Consider the following 17,965-nt stretch of genomic DNA (forward strand, 5'->3'; position numbering starts at 1 on the left):
CCTACCAACCCTCTCTCTCTCTCTCTCTCTCTCTGCTTTTTCCCTAACAGAGGAACGTTCCTAACCAAAAAGCAAGATCAGGCAGCCCGTAAGATCATGAGGTTCCTACGACGTTGCCGACACAGGTATGGAAAGAACAGAGGGAGGGAAGGCAAAAGTCTGAAGCTGGGGTTGGGTGGGTAAGTTGGCTTAGCAGCCTTTAGACTGGGCTGTGCTGGCTTGGGTGGAGGGGAGAGGGGGTTCCGGCGTGTGTGTTTGTGTGTGCGTGCATGTGCTGTGCATGTTTGCATTCTTTATCTGAGTACAGGAGGGCTCCACTCATACGGCGGGTTACGTTCCGGACCCCCTCTGAAAAGCAAAAACCACTGAAAAGCGGAACTCATTGAATAGAATGGTGTGTGGTGCCCGAAAACCACCCTAAAAGCGGAACAAGCACCATATTGAGTGGGGCTTTAGTCTAATTGCATCTAATTGAGACCACTGCATTAGTGAAGCGCCGTAAAGCGGGGCCCTACTGTATGGCATATGCTAAGGCTAGTGACCCTGTGGCCCTCCAGGTGCTGCTGAACTACAACTCCCATCAGCCCCAACAAGCATAGCCAGTGTACGGGCATGATGATGGGGGAGTTGTAGTGCAGCGACATCTGGAGGGCCAAAGGTTCTCCAGCAGCAGCCCCGGTACATGCAGGTGAAGGGAGCAGCCGAGGAACAAGGGGAGGTGCCTTTGAACGAGCTAGGCCATTGGGATTCACCTAGTTCAATATGCCCTGCGCTGGCAGGCAGGCAGCAGCAGCTCTCCAGGGTTTTAAGCAGCGCTACCTGAAGACCCCTGGCATGGAGGAGGTGCCCTGCCCCCCGAGCTTCGGCCCTGCTTTGCTAGGGGTTCCCCCTGCCTCTCCGGCTGAGCCTGCCCTGCCTTTGTAGACTGCTTGCAGTGCCTGAATTGGGGCAAACGATGAGATGTTGGGAGTTAAAGAGTGGGTGTGTGTGGAGGTTCCTAACTGAAGGGTTGGGACAGGAGTCGGATTTTGGCATGAGCAAATTTGAATGACACTGAAGAGGGGGGTATGGAAGGCAGGTGGCAGGGTGTGTGTGTGTAAAGGGAACGCTTAAGGCCCCCTGACCCGCTGCCCAGATCAGGGTTCTTTGGACGTCCGTGCTGGCCAGGGCAGGTGGGAGTTATAGTCCAGAATGTCTGCCGGAGGGCGCCAGGGCAGGGAAGCCTGGTCTACAGCATGTTACGCTTTTTCCTTGGGGGTCCAGCCATTGGGATGGTTGCAAATATGGCCCAAGGCAGAGTGAACCGCTCTCTCCACCCCGCCCCCCAGCTGTGGTTGAAAGCAGTGCCAAGTTCAGGACTCGCTGGGCGTGTCCGTGGTGGCTGCCTCCCACCCAGAGGCATCCTCTCCGGGGCACAGCCGATCCTGCTTGTGGGGGGGGGAGGCTGCTCTCCCTTCCAGCCCCTCCCCTCTCACGCTTGGCCTCTCTGTCTGTCTGTCTGTCCCCCCCTCTGCCCCCCCACAGGATGAAGGAGTTGAAGCAGCGGCAGGAGCTGGAGGGCCCCTCCCAGAAGCGAGGCCTGGCCCCCTAACCCCAGGATGACGGCAGTGGCCTCCGGAGGAGAGTCTTAAGCCCAGCCGAGGCCCCTTGAAGAAGGAACGGGGTGGGGCAGGCTGCCTGCCACCCCCATTTCAAGTATTGTGCAATAGTGACTGTCCAGGGAGGGGCAGAGTCCTTTCTCCTCCCCCTGGGGAGGGGTGGAGGGTGCCCTTGCTCGGATGCCAGCGCTGAGGCCCCAGCAGGGACGCCCCCCACCCTGTGGTGCTGGACTCCCCCACTCCCCAGCCCACCCTCTCTCTGCCCCCCCACGCCACGCCTTACATCCGTGCCAAGTCTTTGCCCCTCCTTTCCTCCTCCCTCCCTCTCACCCTAAGCCATGGGGGGGGCAGAGCTCTTTCCAGGGGGTCAGAGTAGCAAACTGTGTGGTGGCAGAAGGCCTGGTCCTGGGGGTGTGTGCAGGGAGGTGGTGGTGGCTGAAGCCTCCTCTAAGCCAAGGAAGCCACCTTCTCCTGAGTCAGACCTCTCAGTATTGCCTGCGCTGGCCGGCAGCAATGGCTCTCCAGGGCTTCAAGCAGGGGCCTCTGCCAGCCCTGCCTGGAAATGCCGTTAAGGATTGCAGCTGGGACCTGCCTGCTCTGCCACTGAGCTGCGCACCCCATCCATCGCCAGGCTCGTCAGAGAGGGCCCTGATCCCTTCGCTCCACCTCTTAAGGGGCCCTGTGCCCCAGACTTGCAGAGGGTCCTTTTTGAAGAAGCCCCCCTCCCCAAGTTACTTACCCCTCCTTCTCCTGCAATGCACTTTTGAATCCAGCCAAGCCCCATGTCTTCCCTGGATCGTCCCTAGTTCCCTTTTTTCACAAGTGTGTATATATATTCTTGGGCTCCTCACAGGACCTCAGAGCTGGTGGATTTCACGGGGAGGGGGAGGGTCCCCTCCCTAGCTGCCCTCCTCCCAAGCTGGGCTGCCCTCTTAAACCCACTTTTCCCCTTGGCCTACCCTCCTGTACATATTTGTAACATACAGACACAAAAAAAGTTATACTTCAAAATCTATTTAAAATGTGAAGGCATCTTGCTTTGCACAAGGGTGCAGGGGGGGGGAGGGAGGGAGGGAGAAAATGCATGGATTTTAATTTCAGAGCCACACCCACTTCCTTGTGTATTTAAACCTGCCCATCTCATTGCTCCATCTGTCATTTCTACAGTTTTTGCATGAGTTTTTGTTTGTTTGTACTAATTTACATTAAACAGCAAAAAACAAGTGTCCAAACAATTAACGAGTGTAATTAATCAGAAGCGCTACCTTGGCCTCAGCAGAGCCACGAGGAGGAAAGAGAAGCAACTCCTGCCTTTCCTGAAGTGGGAGGGCAGCCGATGGTGGCTACGCGAGCGAGCGAGAGGAGAGCCCTTTGGAGGGGTCGGTCTGGGGTAAGAGAGTTTGTTGCAGGGCAAGGCCCTTGCAGATGTGAGGCCGGCAAGGAGTTGCAAGGCTCAGGTGCTCTGCTCTGGATATTTTCAGCACCAGGGCTTCAAGCAGTGTCTCTGAACATATACAGAGTGGATTTTCAGCATTATTGAGTAACCCCAGCCAGTCTCCACAAAGTTGGGTTAGGGCACAGATTTAGCCCCTGGGTTGCTGGTTGGTGACCATGACACCAGAGCAGTAGTATTTTAACAGGCATTCAGTAATGCTATATTACTCAACCTGGGTTTGTGTGCGAAGGTTTGCTGTGAATGAGGTCATAAAGGTCAATAAAGACAAATGCAAGATTCTGCATTTAGGCCACAAAAACAAAATGCATGGGTACAGGATAGGAAATACCGGGCTTAGCAGTAGTGCGTGTGAGAAGGACCTTGGAATTGTAGTGGACTGCAAGTTGAACATGACCCAGCAGTGTGATGCTGCGGCAAAAAAGGCAAACGTGGTTTTGGGCTGCATAAACAGAGCTATAGTTTCCAAGTCAAGGGAAGTAATAGTCCCACTATATTCTGCATTAGTCAGGCCTCATCTGGAATACTGCGTTCAGTTGTGGGCGCCTCATTTTAAGAAAGATACAGACAAGTTGGAGCGGGTTCAGAAGAGGGCGATGAGGATGATAGCCGGTATGGAGAACAAGTCTTATGAGGAAAGGCTGAAGGAACTTGGCATGTTCAGTCTGGTGAAGAGAAGGCTGAGGGGCGACATGATTACACTCTTTAAGTACCTGAAGGGCTGTCACATAGAGGAGGGTACAGATTTGTTCTCTGCTGCCCCAGAGGGTAGGACTAGGTCAAATGGTTTCAAGTTGCAGGAGCGTAGATTCAGATTGGACATTAGAAGGAACTTCTTGACAGTAAGGGCGGTTCGGCAATGGAACCGACTGCCTAGGGAGGTGGTGGGATCCCCTTCGCTGGATGTCTTCAAGCAGAGGCTGGACATCTATCTGCGGGAGATGCTCTAGCTGTGGATTTCCTGCTGTGAGCAGGGGGTTGGACTTGATGGCCTACAAGGACCCTTCCAACTCTATGATTCTATGATTCTATAACACCTGCAGCACACACACACACCCTGGTGCACTGTGAGCCCTTCCTGCCCTCGAATCATAGAGTTGGAAGGGGCCTATAAGGCCATCGAGTCCACCCCCCTGCTCAATGCAGGAATCCAAATCAAAGCATTCCCAACAGATGGCTGTCCAGCTGCCTCTTGAAGGCCTCCAGTGTTGGAGAGCCCACTACCTCTCTAGGTCATTGGTTCCATTGTCGTAATGCTCTATCTGGAGCAAAAACCAGGGTGAGGGTGTGCCCTGCCCTATGCGTTGGGCCAGTGACAATTTGAGACAGCCCCATGGTCGTCATGGAGGCCCCGAAGTCCCGAGCCGGAACACTAGAGGCAGCTTCAGCATGGACACTGAAATCACCCAGCACTATCGTTCTGGGCTCCTCCAACACCACAGCCGAGATTACCTCAGCCAGCACAGTCAGAGAAGCTGCCAGGTAGCAGGGTGGACGGTACACCAGCAGCTACCCTAGTTTCCTGTCTCCTTGACCCGACACCAGGTGCAGGCCCTCAAAGCCAGCTCCAAGACAGAGTGGTTTCCTGGTGACAGAGATGGAAGTTCTGGAGACCACAGCAACTCCTCCCCGCCCCCCATCCCTGCAGCTTGTGCTGGTGCTGCACTGAGAATGCAGCGATCAGCTTCTGAGGAAGGAGGGTCTGGTGGCGGTAAGTGGGGCGGCTCAGTGCTTTGGTAGCAGCAGAGCCTGCTATCCCGCTAGGTAGAGGGGCAACACAGACCTTAGATGGACCTGAGCATGATGACAGAAGCATCTGGAACAAGAAAGCCCTTCTCGGGACTCGGTGAATGTTACCCACACGCTTAGGCATTATACAGAGACATGGAGAAGCAGCCTTGTCCTGAGGCAGACCAAAGCTGACTCACCTCAACAAGGAAACTAGAGCTGCCAAAGGTACATTCAAGGGCAACCAGAATGATCAAGGGGATGGAGCGCCTCCCCTGTGCAGAACGGCTGCAGCATTTGGGCCTTTCTAGTTTAGTGTACAGGAGGGCCCCACTCATACGGTGGGTTACGTTCCAGGCCCCCGACTAAAAGCGAAACCTGCCGAAAAGCATAACTCATTCACTAGAATGGCACCCAACGCCCAAAAAACGCCATAAAAGTGGAACAAGCGCCATATGAGTGGGGCCTTACTCTGATTGAAAGCTGCCGTATTAGTGGAACGCCGAAAAGCAGGGCCCTACTGTATGAAATTATGCATGGCACGGAGGAAGCAGATGAGGAAAGATTTTCTCCCTGGCTCATAATAGTAGATCTCGTGGACGTACAATGACTTGGAATACTGGAAGATTCAGGACAGACAAAAGACAAAAGATGACCTAGAGAGGTAGTGGGCTCTCTGACACTGGAGGCCTCCATGAGGCAGCTGGACGGGCATCTGCCGGGAATGCTTTGATTTGGATTCCTGCATTGAGCAGGGGGTTGGACTCGATGGCCTTGTAGGCCCCTTCCAACTCTACTATTCTATGATTCTATGACAGGACTTCTTCGTACAGCGCATAGTGAAACGTGGAATTTGCACCCATAAGAGGCAGTGATAGCCACCAGCCTGGATGGCCTTAAAAGAGGATTAGACAGATTCACGGAGGAGGATAAGGCTATCAGTAGCTACTAGCCTTGGCTCCATGATCAAAGCAGAATGCTTCTGAATACCAGCTGCAGCAACTGCAGGAGGGGAGAGTTGCTCTTGCACTCAGGTCCTGCTTGCAGGCCTCTTCCCTTTGGGGCATCTGGTGGGCCACTGTGAGAGCAGGTGATGCTGGAACCGATGGAGTGGCCCAGTGGGGCTCTTCTTATGTCCCCATGCTCCCTGGCACTGAGTGGCAGCAGCCCTCCAGGTTCAGGCAGGAATGTTTCCCTGGAGGTGGCACCAGAGATTGGACCTGGGACCTTGTGCGCATAAAACAGAGGCTCCGCTGCTGTCCTATGGCCTGTAGCTCACTGGCACAGCATCTTCCCTGCATGCAAAAGGCCCTGGGTTCAGTCCACAAGGGCATCTCCAGGTAGGGCCTGGAAGACGCCTGGCTGAACCCTGGGGAGCCAGTCACAGTGAGCTAGAGAGGCCATTTCTCCTGCTCAGAATAAAGCAGATCCCTCTATTCCTTTTGCATTCAGCAAGAAATAAAAAGGGGTGTTTGTGTCACATCTAAATCCTTGCACGGTGTGATTCTAAGGATGTTTACTCAGAAATAATAATCCCCACTGAGTTCAGTGGGATTTAGTCCCTTGAGAGTTTACGATTGCAGCCTTTGAAGATAGTGAGACAATTGTAGACTTCCCTAGCCCCCCCCCCCCCCCCCGCATCCCTGGTGAGCAATCCAATTATAATCCGTCTCTGTCAAGGGCTGCCGTTGAGGCTGTAATCTCTATTTACTACAGAGTAAGTTCCTTTGAACTCAAGGGGACAGAACTCTCAGCAAACTGGCATAGGACTTTGTGGATAGTCAGGATCAAGGCCCTTTGCAGATAATTATTTCCTAGCATTTAAAAAGAAAGACCTTTTGTAAAAAGTATTTTTGAATTTTTAATTTGGGTGCGTGGGTGGGGGACACATTTTGTTTGCGATAAATGCATTTGATGAAGTGGCCACGCAGTCTTATGCTGGTTGCCTTTGAGGCACCACAGGGCTCTTTGCAGCCTTAAAGATGCTGGTTACTTCTGTTGGCCCCAGAGGGCGGAAGGTCCCTCCAGGTCAAAGATGGTTGGTTTTGCTGGGATTGGGGAATATGCACACACACAACTTATCCATGAATGCAGCCTAGAAAAGGACACTGATAGATGCAAATATTGTTAAGTGGCCAAATAATTAGTGTTTAGAATTTGAGTGGGGGGGGAAGAGATAGAAGACCCTCAGAACCCAGGACTTCTCCCATCTGACCCCTGAGGCCAGTCCATTCTAAACCCCATTGGAGGTGTATGGCATGCCAAGGTGGGTTTTGGGAGAAGATTTCCCTTGGGCCCAGCTGAACCTCCTCAAGAGATGTTTGTGTTCCTAATGAGCTGATGAGATCTCATTAATGAAGATGGTTCCAGCCTGCGAAGGAGCGAGCAGATACTACTTTTTCCTCTGCAGAACCTGGACTTGGTGTGAGTTAAGGAAATCTGTCAGGAGGGTTTCAGCTTTCCCTTTTCTCTTGATTTATTATTTCAGGGACTCTTTGCATGGGGGGGAGCTCAGTGCACCCCTTACTCTCTGCTTTTGCAGCTTTTAGGGCTCCCCGGGTAGAAACGGCCTGTTTCTCTGAATATTTACTGCATGTTTAAATATTTGTTCCACTAAACAGTTGCATAAATACCTAAGTGTATTTTTAATCAAAGGGGAAAAGTAATTTTAAAATGTTTGTGATCCAATTATTTATTTTTATTACTTAATTTAAAAAAAGTCCTCCAAGGTCCCACACTTAGCTGCACCTGTGGTTGCCCTTAGGCAGGCAGCCATCTTCCTTGTGCTTTCATACCCCCTCCCCAAATTACCAATGTTAGTTTCATTAGTCCTCCCTCTGGTCAAGCCAAGCCGTGCAGACTTTGAAGGGGTTACAAATCTGCACTGAAAACCTCTTGAGATCCCTTGGATTCAGCTTTTCAAGACTAAATTAGCCCAGAAAGTGGTGCATTTTAGAATATTGGCTGTGGTTAACAGATACACACACCTCTCATCCTAACCTGTCATCATCCATCTTTTTCTAATGGGAAAGGATTTATGCTTTTGACATGCATACCCAGTAGACAGGCCGACTTAAAAGGTTTATACATTATGTATTAGAATCATAGAAGAGTTGGAAGGGGCCTATAAGGCCATCAAGTCCAGGAATCCAACTTAAAGCATCCCTGACAGGGCTGTCCAGCTGCCTCTTGAATACTTCCAGTGTCGGAGAGCCCACCACCTCCTTAGGTCATTGGTTCCACTGTTGTACCACTCTAACAGTCAGGGTGTTTTTTCTGATGTTCAGTTGAAATCTGGCTTCCTGTAACTTGAGCCCATTATTCCATGTCCTGCACTCTGGGACTATTGAGAAGAGATCCCGGCCCTCCTCTATGTGACAACCTTCCAAGTACTTGAAGAGTGCTCTCATATCTCCCCTCAGTCTTCTTTTCTCCAGGCTAAACGTGCCCAGTTCTTTCAGTGTCTCCCTCACAGGGCTTTCTTTCCAGTCCCCTGATCATCCTCGTTACCTTCCTTTGAACCTTCTCATCCTGACTTTCCTCCAGGGAGCTCAAGGCGGTGGATGTTGAGCTCCTCCCCCAACATTCTATCTTCAAAACAACCCTGTGAGGTAGGTTAGGCTGAGGGAGAGCAGTTGGCCCAAGGTCAGCCAGGGAGCTTGAACCCACCTGTCCCTGCTCCGGGTCCATGACAAACACACACACGCACACGCACCACTACAGCACCTTCACTTCCCCTTTGGAATGCAAGTGTCCATGAGCCAAGGCATCTGCAATCTTCCTTGCCACTCGACATACAGCCCCCTCCAATATAACTGCATACAAAGGGTTTTGAAATAGCACAGGAAGCAATGGGGAGGGGGGTAGTATCAGAAGCTCAGGTGACTAGGAGAAGAAGCCTCGCAAGGGTGTCTTCATAGCCGTTTATTCGTGACTATTGTATTTAGTACATTTTCAGTAGCATTTCTAGGGAAAGTTCTTTAACAGGGCAATTCTGTCTGAGTCTACTCAAAAGTAAAAGATACTGAGTTCAATGGGACTAACTCTCCGGTGCGTATAGGACTGCAGCGCACTTCTGATTTGCTTGCCCACATCTAACCCTAAACCCAACAAAATATTATATTAATGCACCTGAAGCTATTTTATTTCCAGGGAATCCCCCACCACGCACATGCACATACATGTATGGTCCATTTCCAGCACCCGGCTCTCTCAGTGGCCAACCAGATGCCCCAAAGTGAAGCCTGCAAGCAGGGCCTGAGTGCAAGAGCAGCACCCTTCCCACCTGCCATTCCCAGAAACTGCCTCTGACAGTGGAGGCAGAGAACAGCTAACATGGCTAGTAGCCACTGATGGACTTGTCCTCCACAAATTTGTCTAATCCTCTTTTAAAGCCATTCAGTTTGGTGGCCATCACTGCCACTTGTGGGAGCGAATTCCACAGTTTAGCTATGCACTGCATTAAAGAGTCCTTTCTTTTGTCTGTCTTGAATCTTCCAACATTCAGCTTAACTGGATGGCCACAAATTCTAGCATTACGAGAGGGCAAAAAGCTTTTCTGTGTCCACTTTTCCATGCCATGCATAATTTTATACACTTGCATCATGTCACCTCTGACTCACCACCTTTTCTCTAAACTAAAAAGCCCCATGGACTGCGAAAAAGACAAATAATTGGGTGTTAGGACAAATTAAACCAGAACTGTCACTAGCAGCTAAAATGATGAAACTGAGATTATCATACTTTGGACACTTAATGAGAAGACCTGACTCACTAGAAAAGACCATAATGCTGGGGAAAACAGAATAGAGTAGAAAAAGAGGAAGGCCAAAGAAGAGATGGATTGATTCCATAAAGGAAGCCACAGACCTGAACTTACAAGATCTGAGCAGGGTGGTTCATGACAGATGCTCTTGGAGGTCACTGATTCAGAGGGTCACCATAAGTCGAAATCGACTTGAAGGCACATAATAACAACAAAAAGCCCCAAATGCTATATCTGTTCCTCGAAGGGGAGTCACTCCACTCCCCTGATATGTTCTCTATCCTCCTCCTCCACGGCAGGCATCGTTTTAAGGACCTCTGTCAGAGTATGTGTCCGTGCATACGTTTGAGAGGGGTACATGTCCCACTGGAACTCTGCGCAATGTAGTCATTTTCTAGTTGGGAAAAACATATATATTGTGACAATGATCTTGGTGCTGTTTCCTGGAATGAAGCAGAAATTACACAACTTCTCAACACAACGCTGCAGGGTTCTGTGCCCTTTCTCCTCATCACTGAATCGACTTTTCTGTTCTGAAAGAAAGCCGCCTTCTGCACACGAGAACACATTAAAATGTATTTCAGTTGAACAACTGGAGCTCCCGCGTGCAACATCGCTACAAGGAAGGAGTTCATTCCTCAGAGTTGTGCAAAATTATGAAAAGAAAACAAGGATTTAAATGTAGCTGACCGTAATTAAAATTTGTGTGAAATCTGTTGCTGTTACTGTTGGTGTCCTTCAGCCTCGCCGGCTGGAAATTAAAAACGAAACAAACCCAAATAATTTGTCAAGGGCCGTAGCTCAGTGGCAAATCACCTGCTATGCGTGTACAAGGTCTCAAATCCCTGATGGGGCTGGGAACATCACCTGCCTGGACAGCTGCTGCCAGTCAGAGTAGACAGTACTAAGCTAGATGGACCCCAACGGTCTGGCTCAATACAAGGCAGATTCCTATGTTCATTTAAGTTTGGAGGCGGGGAAGGAGAATACTGACTATTTTTTAATGTCTTCTCTGGCCCTGCAAACTCTCCTACTGGCTTTGTTTTGCGTGCAATTGGGCCTTTGCCAACCTGGTGCCTTCCAGAGGTTTTGGACTACACCTCACACGCCCCCCCCCCCGGTCAGCCTCAGCCAAAAGGGCTGTGTGAACCTGGGGCTGATGTGGACAGAGCTCTGCTGGGTGGGGAAGATGGGAGTTGTAGTCCAGGGGCAGGAGGCTGGCAAAGGCCAGCATGCGATATCCAATAAAAGATATTTGCAGCAGATGAAGGTCTGTTTGTAGGCGCCTTCAGGTGAGTGCTACAATGGTCTTCCCCAAAGGCTGCTTTTTGGTGTGGGTGTGGGTGTACCTTCTGGACCTTTGCATGGAACCTGAAAACCCCAGCAGGAGCTGGATCAGGCCGTGATCTCATCCAGGGCCCTGTTTTCAGCGGCCAACTAGGTGCTAAATGGCCCTCTTCCTCTGCGGGACTGAAATGCAAAGGGCTTCCCAAGGAGAACGAGCCGAGCCCGCAGCAGCTTCTTCCAGAGCAAGCCAAGCGAGAGCCTAATTAGGGCCCAGGGCTGGCCCTAATGTGATTTCCTTTACAAGTGGGTGTTGATGGCCCATCGGCAGAACTGCAGCCCAGCTGGGCGGGGTGGGGCGGGACGGGGTGGGGGGCTCCTATAAAAGGTGCTCTCTTTACTCACCCACCCCCTCCCTTCTTCTCCTCCTCAGTTTGGGAGGCCCTAAGCAGCAGATCAAGCAAGCCTGGGAGTGAGGCTTGGATCCTGCCTCACCCACCCCACTCCTCCAAAAAGGGAGGCACTGTAAGGTCCCCTTGGGGTGTTCAGGGAAAGAGCCGGGGTCTTCCCTGCTGTGGGGTGGGCCCCAAGGCCTTTCTCTCTGTTTGCTGTGTCTTTTTTGCAGGTTTTGCAAAAATGTTTGAAGACTCTGACCCCCGGCATGAGCTCTGGGACACGGAGGAAGAAGAAGAAGAGGAGGAGGAGAGTGACTCCAGCTCAGATGGAAGCCAGGAGTCCAGTGGGGATGGTGATGAAGGCCAGGGGTTTGGGGCAGGGTGAGTGAGGGTTTTGGCCTGTGGAATTGGGCTGACATCCTCTTGTTTGGGGCTTGTAAGCTCTCTGGGGCAGAGACTGAGTTGCGGGCCTGGCACAATCCTAGGCATTGGATAAATGCTGCGTAGCAATAGGGTTTCTTGTAGGGTTTGGTTTGGTTTTCTTTAGCGAGGGGGAGGTAGCTGGGTTCAGGATGTGAGGTGAGGGGTGTAACCTGGGTTTGTTTAATGGGATGGAACAATAAGTGACAGATCTTAAATCTGTGTGCTTGAAGGGGGGTTTCTCTCCACCTCCCTGCTACAAACACAGCCCACCCTCTCCAATTTCAGTGGGCGCAGCTGGAGGGGCTAGGGCACGGTGGAGCCGGTTTCTTGCAGGTTGGTGGCATGCATGGCCGGAACCTCATGTTGTGTGGCTTCCTGTGAAAGCTCACAGTGGGGCTTTTTAAATTACTTTTTAAAAAATGTGTAACATATTTTTAATCTTATTTTTTATCTGTATCAACTCTTTTGAACAGCTGTCCTGTTGAATTACCCTGAAAATCATTATCCCAGTCTGCATCTGTATTGAAATCCTTGTTAAGATGCTTTGCATTGTTTTATCATATGCTGTTAGTCATCCCGGGCTCCTTTAGGAAGGAAGGGCAGGATATAAATTTAATAAATAAACAGTAGAATAAAGTAATTGTAACCAAACTGATTAAAATATCAGTTCATTAATATGCTGAGGGGCAGGTGGGGGGAGATACCCCCAGTCAGACCATCTCGCTCCTTTAGCAGATGCTCCACCACTAAGCTACAGACTGGGAGGTTGTTGGGAAGACTAGCAAGGGCACCTCCTTCTCCCCCCTCCCCCCTTAAGGAAGAGGACCCAGTCTTCAGAGTGTGCCATCTTCTCCCCCAAACTTTCACAGGGGTCAGGATCCGGCTTCTTGCCTTCCACTGCAGTGGGCCTCCCTGGGATCCCAGAGCTGCCGCCGATGGCTTTTTGCCCCGTACCCCTTCCAGGACCGAAGTTCCACAGGTGGGTTGAGGAGGAGATGGGTGGGACGGGGGGGGGAATCTGATTTCTTGCGAGACAGAGGTCCTTGGAGCTCAGCTTGGCTGGAAGAAATGGCTTCTGGCTTAGAGGTCATACTCCTTAAATCCCACGTGCGTGTGGTCTAGGAGACGTGGTGGAGACGTCACCAACTGGGCATTCTCCAGTTGTTTTGGACTACAGCACGTCTGGCTGGGGCTGATGGGAGTTGTGATACAAAATATCTGGAGGGCACCTGGCTGGCAAACTCTGCCTTTCAGCTTCTTTCGTCTTGGCTGTAGCTTGCGCCAACGTTGTATGTGCCTGTGGCTTTATTTCTTGTATCTATAGGGCCCACCAGCTGCAATGGAACGGGCATCAGGCCTTGCGGAAGAGAGACCCCACCTAGGGATCAACCCCCCTCTTGCTGGGTGCACGATATAAAAGCCATATGCACAAGGAACTGGCCTACACAGCAGGTACGTTTGGGACAGAGGTGGTGTGCTGTTCTGGAGAATTAGTAGAGAGGATGGCACTCTGTGTTTTTTTTTTCTCCCTCACCCCCAGATTTTGGGGGTGTGCTGCACTCAACTCACTAAGAGGGGAAAAGTACTCTGCACATGCTAAAACACCCTCTTTGACATGCACTGGGGCTAATCTGCCCATCTCATGTTACCTGCTGCAATTTCCATGCTTAATTATTTTTGGGGGGGAAACCAATATACATTTTTTCATGAACTGATTATGCTCACAACACCCTTGTTCATATGAAAGATCGATCGCTAGATTCTCTTTTCCAATTTGGCTTTGAACATTTACTATTTTCTATCAAAATCTTGTAAATGTTAGATAGTGAGATCTTTTGCTGCCTAGAGACAGGTGATCTCCTCTCCAGGGCTGTGAGATCTGCTGTTTACGTCTGTTCCTCTTAGCTGCGATTTGTATATCAGCCTTACCCGGCACCTCCCATCAACCCATGAAGTTGAACGTGTGTGTGTGTAAGCCACCTTATCTTGAGTCAAGCCGTTGGTCCATCTAGCTTAGTATTGTAGACACTGACTAGCAGCAATGGCTTCATGATTTCAGGCAAGGAGTCTCCCAGCCCTAACTGGAGATGCTGTTGGGAGCTGAACCTAGGAACTTCTATGTGCAAAGCAGGTGCTCTAACCAATGAGCACCGGGGTCTTTTCTCCTGGGAGGGGCTCTCATCTCTGCTTGACCTTTTCCCCTGTAGGCTACCTTGGGATGCTCCCGAACCCTTTCCCATCCTTCCTTCCAGTCGTTTTACTCTGCCGTCTCCACTTGCGACCGCTCCAGTCTGCCTTCGCTTGGAGGCTGTGCTCCACCCTTGGGATCTGAGCCCAAAGCAGGTAAGCTGCACAAGGAGGCATGTGGGGAGGTCATTCTCTCTCTGGACTGGAGAGGTGGTTACTGCTGTTTTATTTATTCAATTTATATCCTGCCCTTCCTCCTGAAGGAGCCCAGGATGGCATGCATGTGAAAAACCCCTCTGAAAACAGTGAAAAACATTATCCCAGGCTTTTATTTCAGGACTGCAAGGAACAGTGTCCTTCAGGAATGTTTCAACATTGCTCCTGCCAGTCAATAATGAGGGAGTCACAGAGGGAATTCCACAAACAGGGTGCCACCACTGAAAGGGCCCTTTCACAGGCAGAACCACCAGTGAGGCCTCCCCTGCCAGTTGTGGGCTTGAGATGGCTGATAACTGGGGGAGGCTATTATTGCTGGGCTAGCTCTTTCACTTTCAGCAGCCTTCCCCAGCCTGTTGCCCTCCAGATATTTTGGACTACAACTCCCATCAGCCCCAACATTATGGAGCTAAATGTAACCTCCTCTCCCTCCTCTCTTCAAAGAGCCTCTTCCCCTTGTTGACGGGAGCAGTTTCTTCTACATCGACCCAATGATGCCACCAGGACATCGGATTTACAACTGGCTCTCAAACCCCTCCCAGCAAGTAGGTGGTCTCCCACCCACCCCAGTCCTGTGCCACCCCCACTTGGGAGAGGGATCAAAAAGAGTGGTGGGTATAAAAAAGGTTTTAAATTAGGAGTGGGGGGAGCCTTTAGGAACAAAATTCATGTGGCAGGGTGTTCCAGTGGGTTGACACATGCATGTTGCCTTGATGGCTGGGCTGTGCGGGGTGAGGAGGGGCGCAGGGGCACAAGTCTGTGGTTCTCTGGGTCGTTTGCATCCTCCAACCCAAGGCAGAGCAAATTTGCCTCTCCCTGCAGCGAGCGGAGAGTTGCAGAGGGTGACTCTGCTGTTGCCTTGCCGCTTCCTTCCACCCCAGGTCTTCCGCCGCTTGTCCCTCGACACCCCGGCTCCCATCATGTCCATCCGTGAAGCTTCTCCCCCTCGCAAGGCATGTGCCAGGAGCCAGTGGTTCTCAGATCTGGAGTGCGAGGCGGTCTGTGCTCTCCTGGAGCTGCCCGATGGCACGAGCCACGACCCTGGAGGATGCCAGCCCTCCCCTCCTCTGCCCTGTGAAGTGAAGGGGGAGGGAGGAGGAGAGAGAGATGCCCTGCCAGAACTGTGTCTGTAGGCTGCGGGCAGAGCCCTCCTCCAGGGGACGAGGACTGCAGTGCCTTGCATGTGTGAAGGCCAGACTCCTTGTCTGTGCCACAGAGACCTGACTCTCAATGGGAGGGTTTTGACAGTGGGTTGGGGCATCTGCATGTCCTCCTGGGTTGCTGAAGGGCTCGCTTGCTGGGAAACGCTCTAGTCTGGAGGCCAAAATGGCCCAGCCAGCTTGGTTGGCGGGAGGGGCAGGGAGAGGCGGAGGAGAAATTCACTTGCTGATGTCTTTTTGTAACCCCCGAAACCAGCCTTCTCCACCTGGAGCCCTCCAGATGTTTGGGATGACACTTCCCATCAGCCCCGGCCAGCTTGGCCGTAGGGTGCAGGGGTTGATGTGAGCTGTAGTCCAAAACATCTGGGGGGGGGCAGGGAGAGGCTGCCGAAAGGGAAAGCAAGGAGAGTCCATTTTGGGGAGGGGGGGAACAGGGTCCCTGGGTGCTTGTTCTTTTTGGTGAGTGGTGGCCTGTTGGTTTAAGAAGAGAGCACGTTCTCTTGTCTCCACTGCCCCAGTTATCCCTGCTAGAAATGGGGTGTCTTTTGCTGGTCGGGGTGCGGGTGGGAGGTTATTTCAGCAGAGAAGGGTTGTTCTGTGTCCATGTTTCTTTCCGTTTATTGTGATTTTTTCCCCTGTTCCCATAACTTTGGGATTGTGTCTTTCTTGTGGGGAATAAAGTTCAGTTGACTGGTTTGTTGTGCTTTTAAACTTACTTTTTAAAAGTGTTTGAGGCTTAAAAGTATCTTAATCTCCGTTGCTAGCACTAGGGAGAACTCTTGAGATATCGGGGTGGAAATCCATTCTCCTATGCTGGGCAAGGGTTGAATTCCCAGCCATGAAACATGTTTTCAAGGATAGACTCGGCCCCAAGGGTGGGGAGGATCATTCCTAAGGAACTCTGAGCATATGCCTCTGAGCATATGAAGCATGCCATTGGGTAACCCACAAATTCCCCCACCCCTTTTTATCTAACAGAGAAAGGGCAGAAGAGGGTGATCCAAATGATTAGATGGCTAGAGCAACTTCTCTGTGAGGAACAGATATACTGGTGGCCTCCTTTGCATGTCATTTTAAACAGCTGGTATAGCACAGTGGGGAGGAGAGCCTGGCTGGGAGTCCAGAGTCTGTGAGTTCAAATCCCCGCTCGTGTCTCCTGGATGTCAAGGGCCAGCTAAAGATCATCCCACAGGGAGTGGCTCAGGGGTTATGTGCCCTGCCACCTGTGCAGCCATGGGCAAGCTGCAGAGTCCCAAGGAGCCCAGTTGCCCCCCAGCTGGCAGTTGTGGACAAGGCAGGGGCTGGCTTGTGCAGCTGTGGCAAGCTGAGCAGGCCCTAGCCAGCTGGGGAGGACTAGCCTCAGAGGAAGGCAATGGGAAACCTCCTCTGAATATCACTTACCATGAAATCCCTATTCAGAGGGTAGCCGTAAGTCGGGATCAACTTGAAGGCAGGCCATTTCCGTTTTTCAAGCTAAACTATGGTTTAAATGTGGTGCAGCCTGCTGGCGTCCTGCTGTGCTGCCAGGAACATAGCCATGGTCTGGCTTCGTGTGATGTCTAAACAAACCCCAAGCGTTAACTTATGGTTGTTCTTGGCTCATGGTTTATGGATTATTTGGGGGACACGGAGCCGGATTTTGTTGTAATGGCGGCGGAAGGAGTGGGGGACCAGGAGGGGTGAAGCAAATTGCCAGCCATTTCAGTGGCCTGCACCAGCCTGCCACCATGTCCACATTTTAAACCATAGTTTTAATTTAACTGCAGTTAAAGTGACGTTGGAACCAGGCCAGTGTATAATTAAAAATAAGCAAGTCACTAGATCCAGCTGGTATGAGCAATTAAAGAACTGAAATGTGAAATTGCTGGTCTTTTAAGCAAAGCATGTTGTTTATCCCTAACATTGGCTTCTGTTGGCTGAGGACTGGAAAGGGGCTAATGTAACACCAGCTTCTAAGATGGGATTGAGCAAAGTTCATGCTAGTTAGCTTAATGTAGTCTCCTAGGGAGAAGTGGCTGAATGCATGATTAAAGATAAAATTACCAAGCATATAGAAGCAGTCTTGCTGAAGAAGAATTGGCTGCCACAGGCGTTACATGAACTCGCCTTTTGTAGAGTTCTTTGAGTGTCAACAAGTATGGGTAAAGGGGTGAGGCAGTAACCCTTATATGCTTGACCTGTCCAAAGTCCCTCCCCAAAACTTCTTATAGCTGTCAGTGCTCCATAAATTGTCTTTTAAATTGCTTTTTAAAAAATGTGTTTTTAAATTTGTGTATTTGTTTTTAATGTTTTTAATTGTTGTAAACTGCCCAGAGAGCTTTGGCTATGGGACGGTAAACAAATTCAATAAATAAATAAAATAAATAAATAAAAACAAGTCATGGGGTAAGAGGAGAGGCCCTCTTGTGGATCAGGAACTGGTTAAGTAGCAGGAAGCAGAGAGCAGGAATAAATGGAAGTTCTCCCAGTGGAGGGCTGTAGAAAGTGTTGGGATATGTGGTTCAACTCCAACTTGTGGGTTGAGGTTGCATCGGGTTAAAAAGGGTAGCTAGAGAGGAGACCTCCTGATTGCTAGGCTAATATCTATCCTTTGATCTCCTGCTGTCTCTCCCTACCTGCTAGACTGATATGCAGAGGATGTTGACCCCATCTTCCCATCTCCTTCCTCCTCCTTTCTCTTGAGAGGGAGAGCAGACATCTTCCCTTTGTCTCTCCCTCTCCTCCCAGCATGAGGGCAAACACTAGGCTCAGTGTTT

General features: G+C 50.8%; 2 protein-coding genes across 5 annotated transcripts in view; both read left to right on the forward strand.

Annotated features, from left to right (window-relative positions):
- Nucleotides 1–2,772, forward strand: part of CAMTA2 (calmodulin binding transcription activator 2) — a 55,002-nt gene extending 52,230 nt beyond the window's left edge. For both annotated transcript variants that reach the window (XM_061590823.1, XM_061590824.1), the window contains exons 21-22: nt 51–125; nt 1,525–2,772. In XM_061590823.1, coding sequence (XP_061446807.1) covers nt 51–125; nt 1,525–1,591 — 142 coding nt within the window. In that variant the 3' untranslated portion in view covers nt 1,592–2,772. The remainder of the gene's footprint in view (nt 1–50; nt 126–1,524) is intronic.
- Nucleotides 2,773–7,123: 4,351 nt separating this feature from the next.
- On the forward strand, nt 7,124–15,966 carry SAP25 (Sin3A associated protein 25). 3 transcript variants are annotated; one of them, XM_061589442.1, is made up of 7 exons: nt 7,124–7,203; nt 11,454–11,604; nt 12,516–12,625; nt 12,971–13,098; nt 13,854–13,989; nt 14,494–14,594; nt 14,931–15,966. In XM_061589442.1, the coding sequence occupies exons 1-7, from the start codon at nt 7,134–7,136 to the stop codon at nt 15,180–15,182; spliced, it is 948 nt and encodes a 315-aa protein (XP_061445426.1). In that variant the 5' UTR covers nt 7,124–7,133; the 3' UTR covers nt 15,183–15,966. The 3 variants fall into 3 exon arrangements, with proteins under 3 accessions (XP_061445426.1, XP_061445428.1, XP_061445427.1); XM_061589444.1 differs by lacking the exon at nt 7,124–7,203 and adding an exon at nt 11,074–11,134; XM_061589443.1 differs by lacking the exon at nt 7,124–7,203 and adding an exon at nt 11,256–11,353 and having other exon boundaries at nt 14,931–15,965.
- The last annotated feature ends 1,999 nt before the right edge of the window (nt 15,967–17,965 follow it).

Source organism: Rhineura floridana, chromosome 11 (genome assembly GCF_030035675.1).
Source record: "Rhineura floridana isolate rRhiFlo1 chromosome 11, rRhiFlo1.hap2, whole genome shotgun sequence".
In the NCBI taxonomy this organism is placed as follows: Eukaryota; Metazoa; Chordata; class Lepidosauria; order Squamata; family Rhineuridae; genus Rhineura; species Rhineura floridana.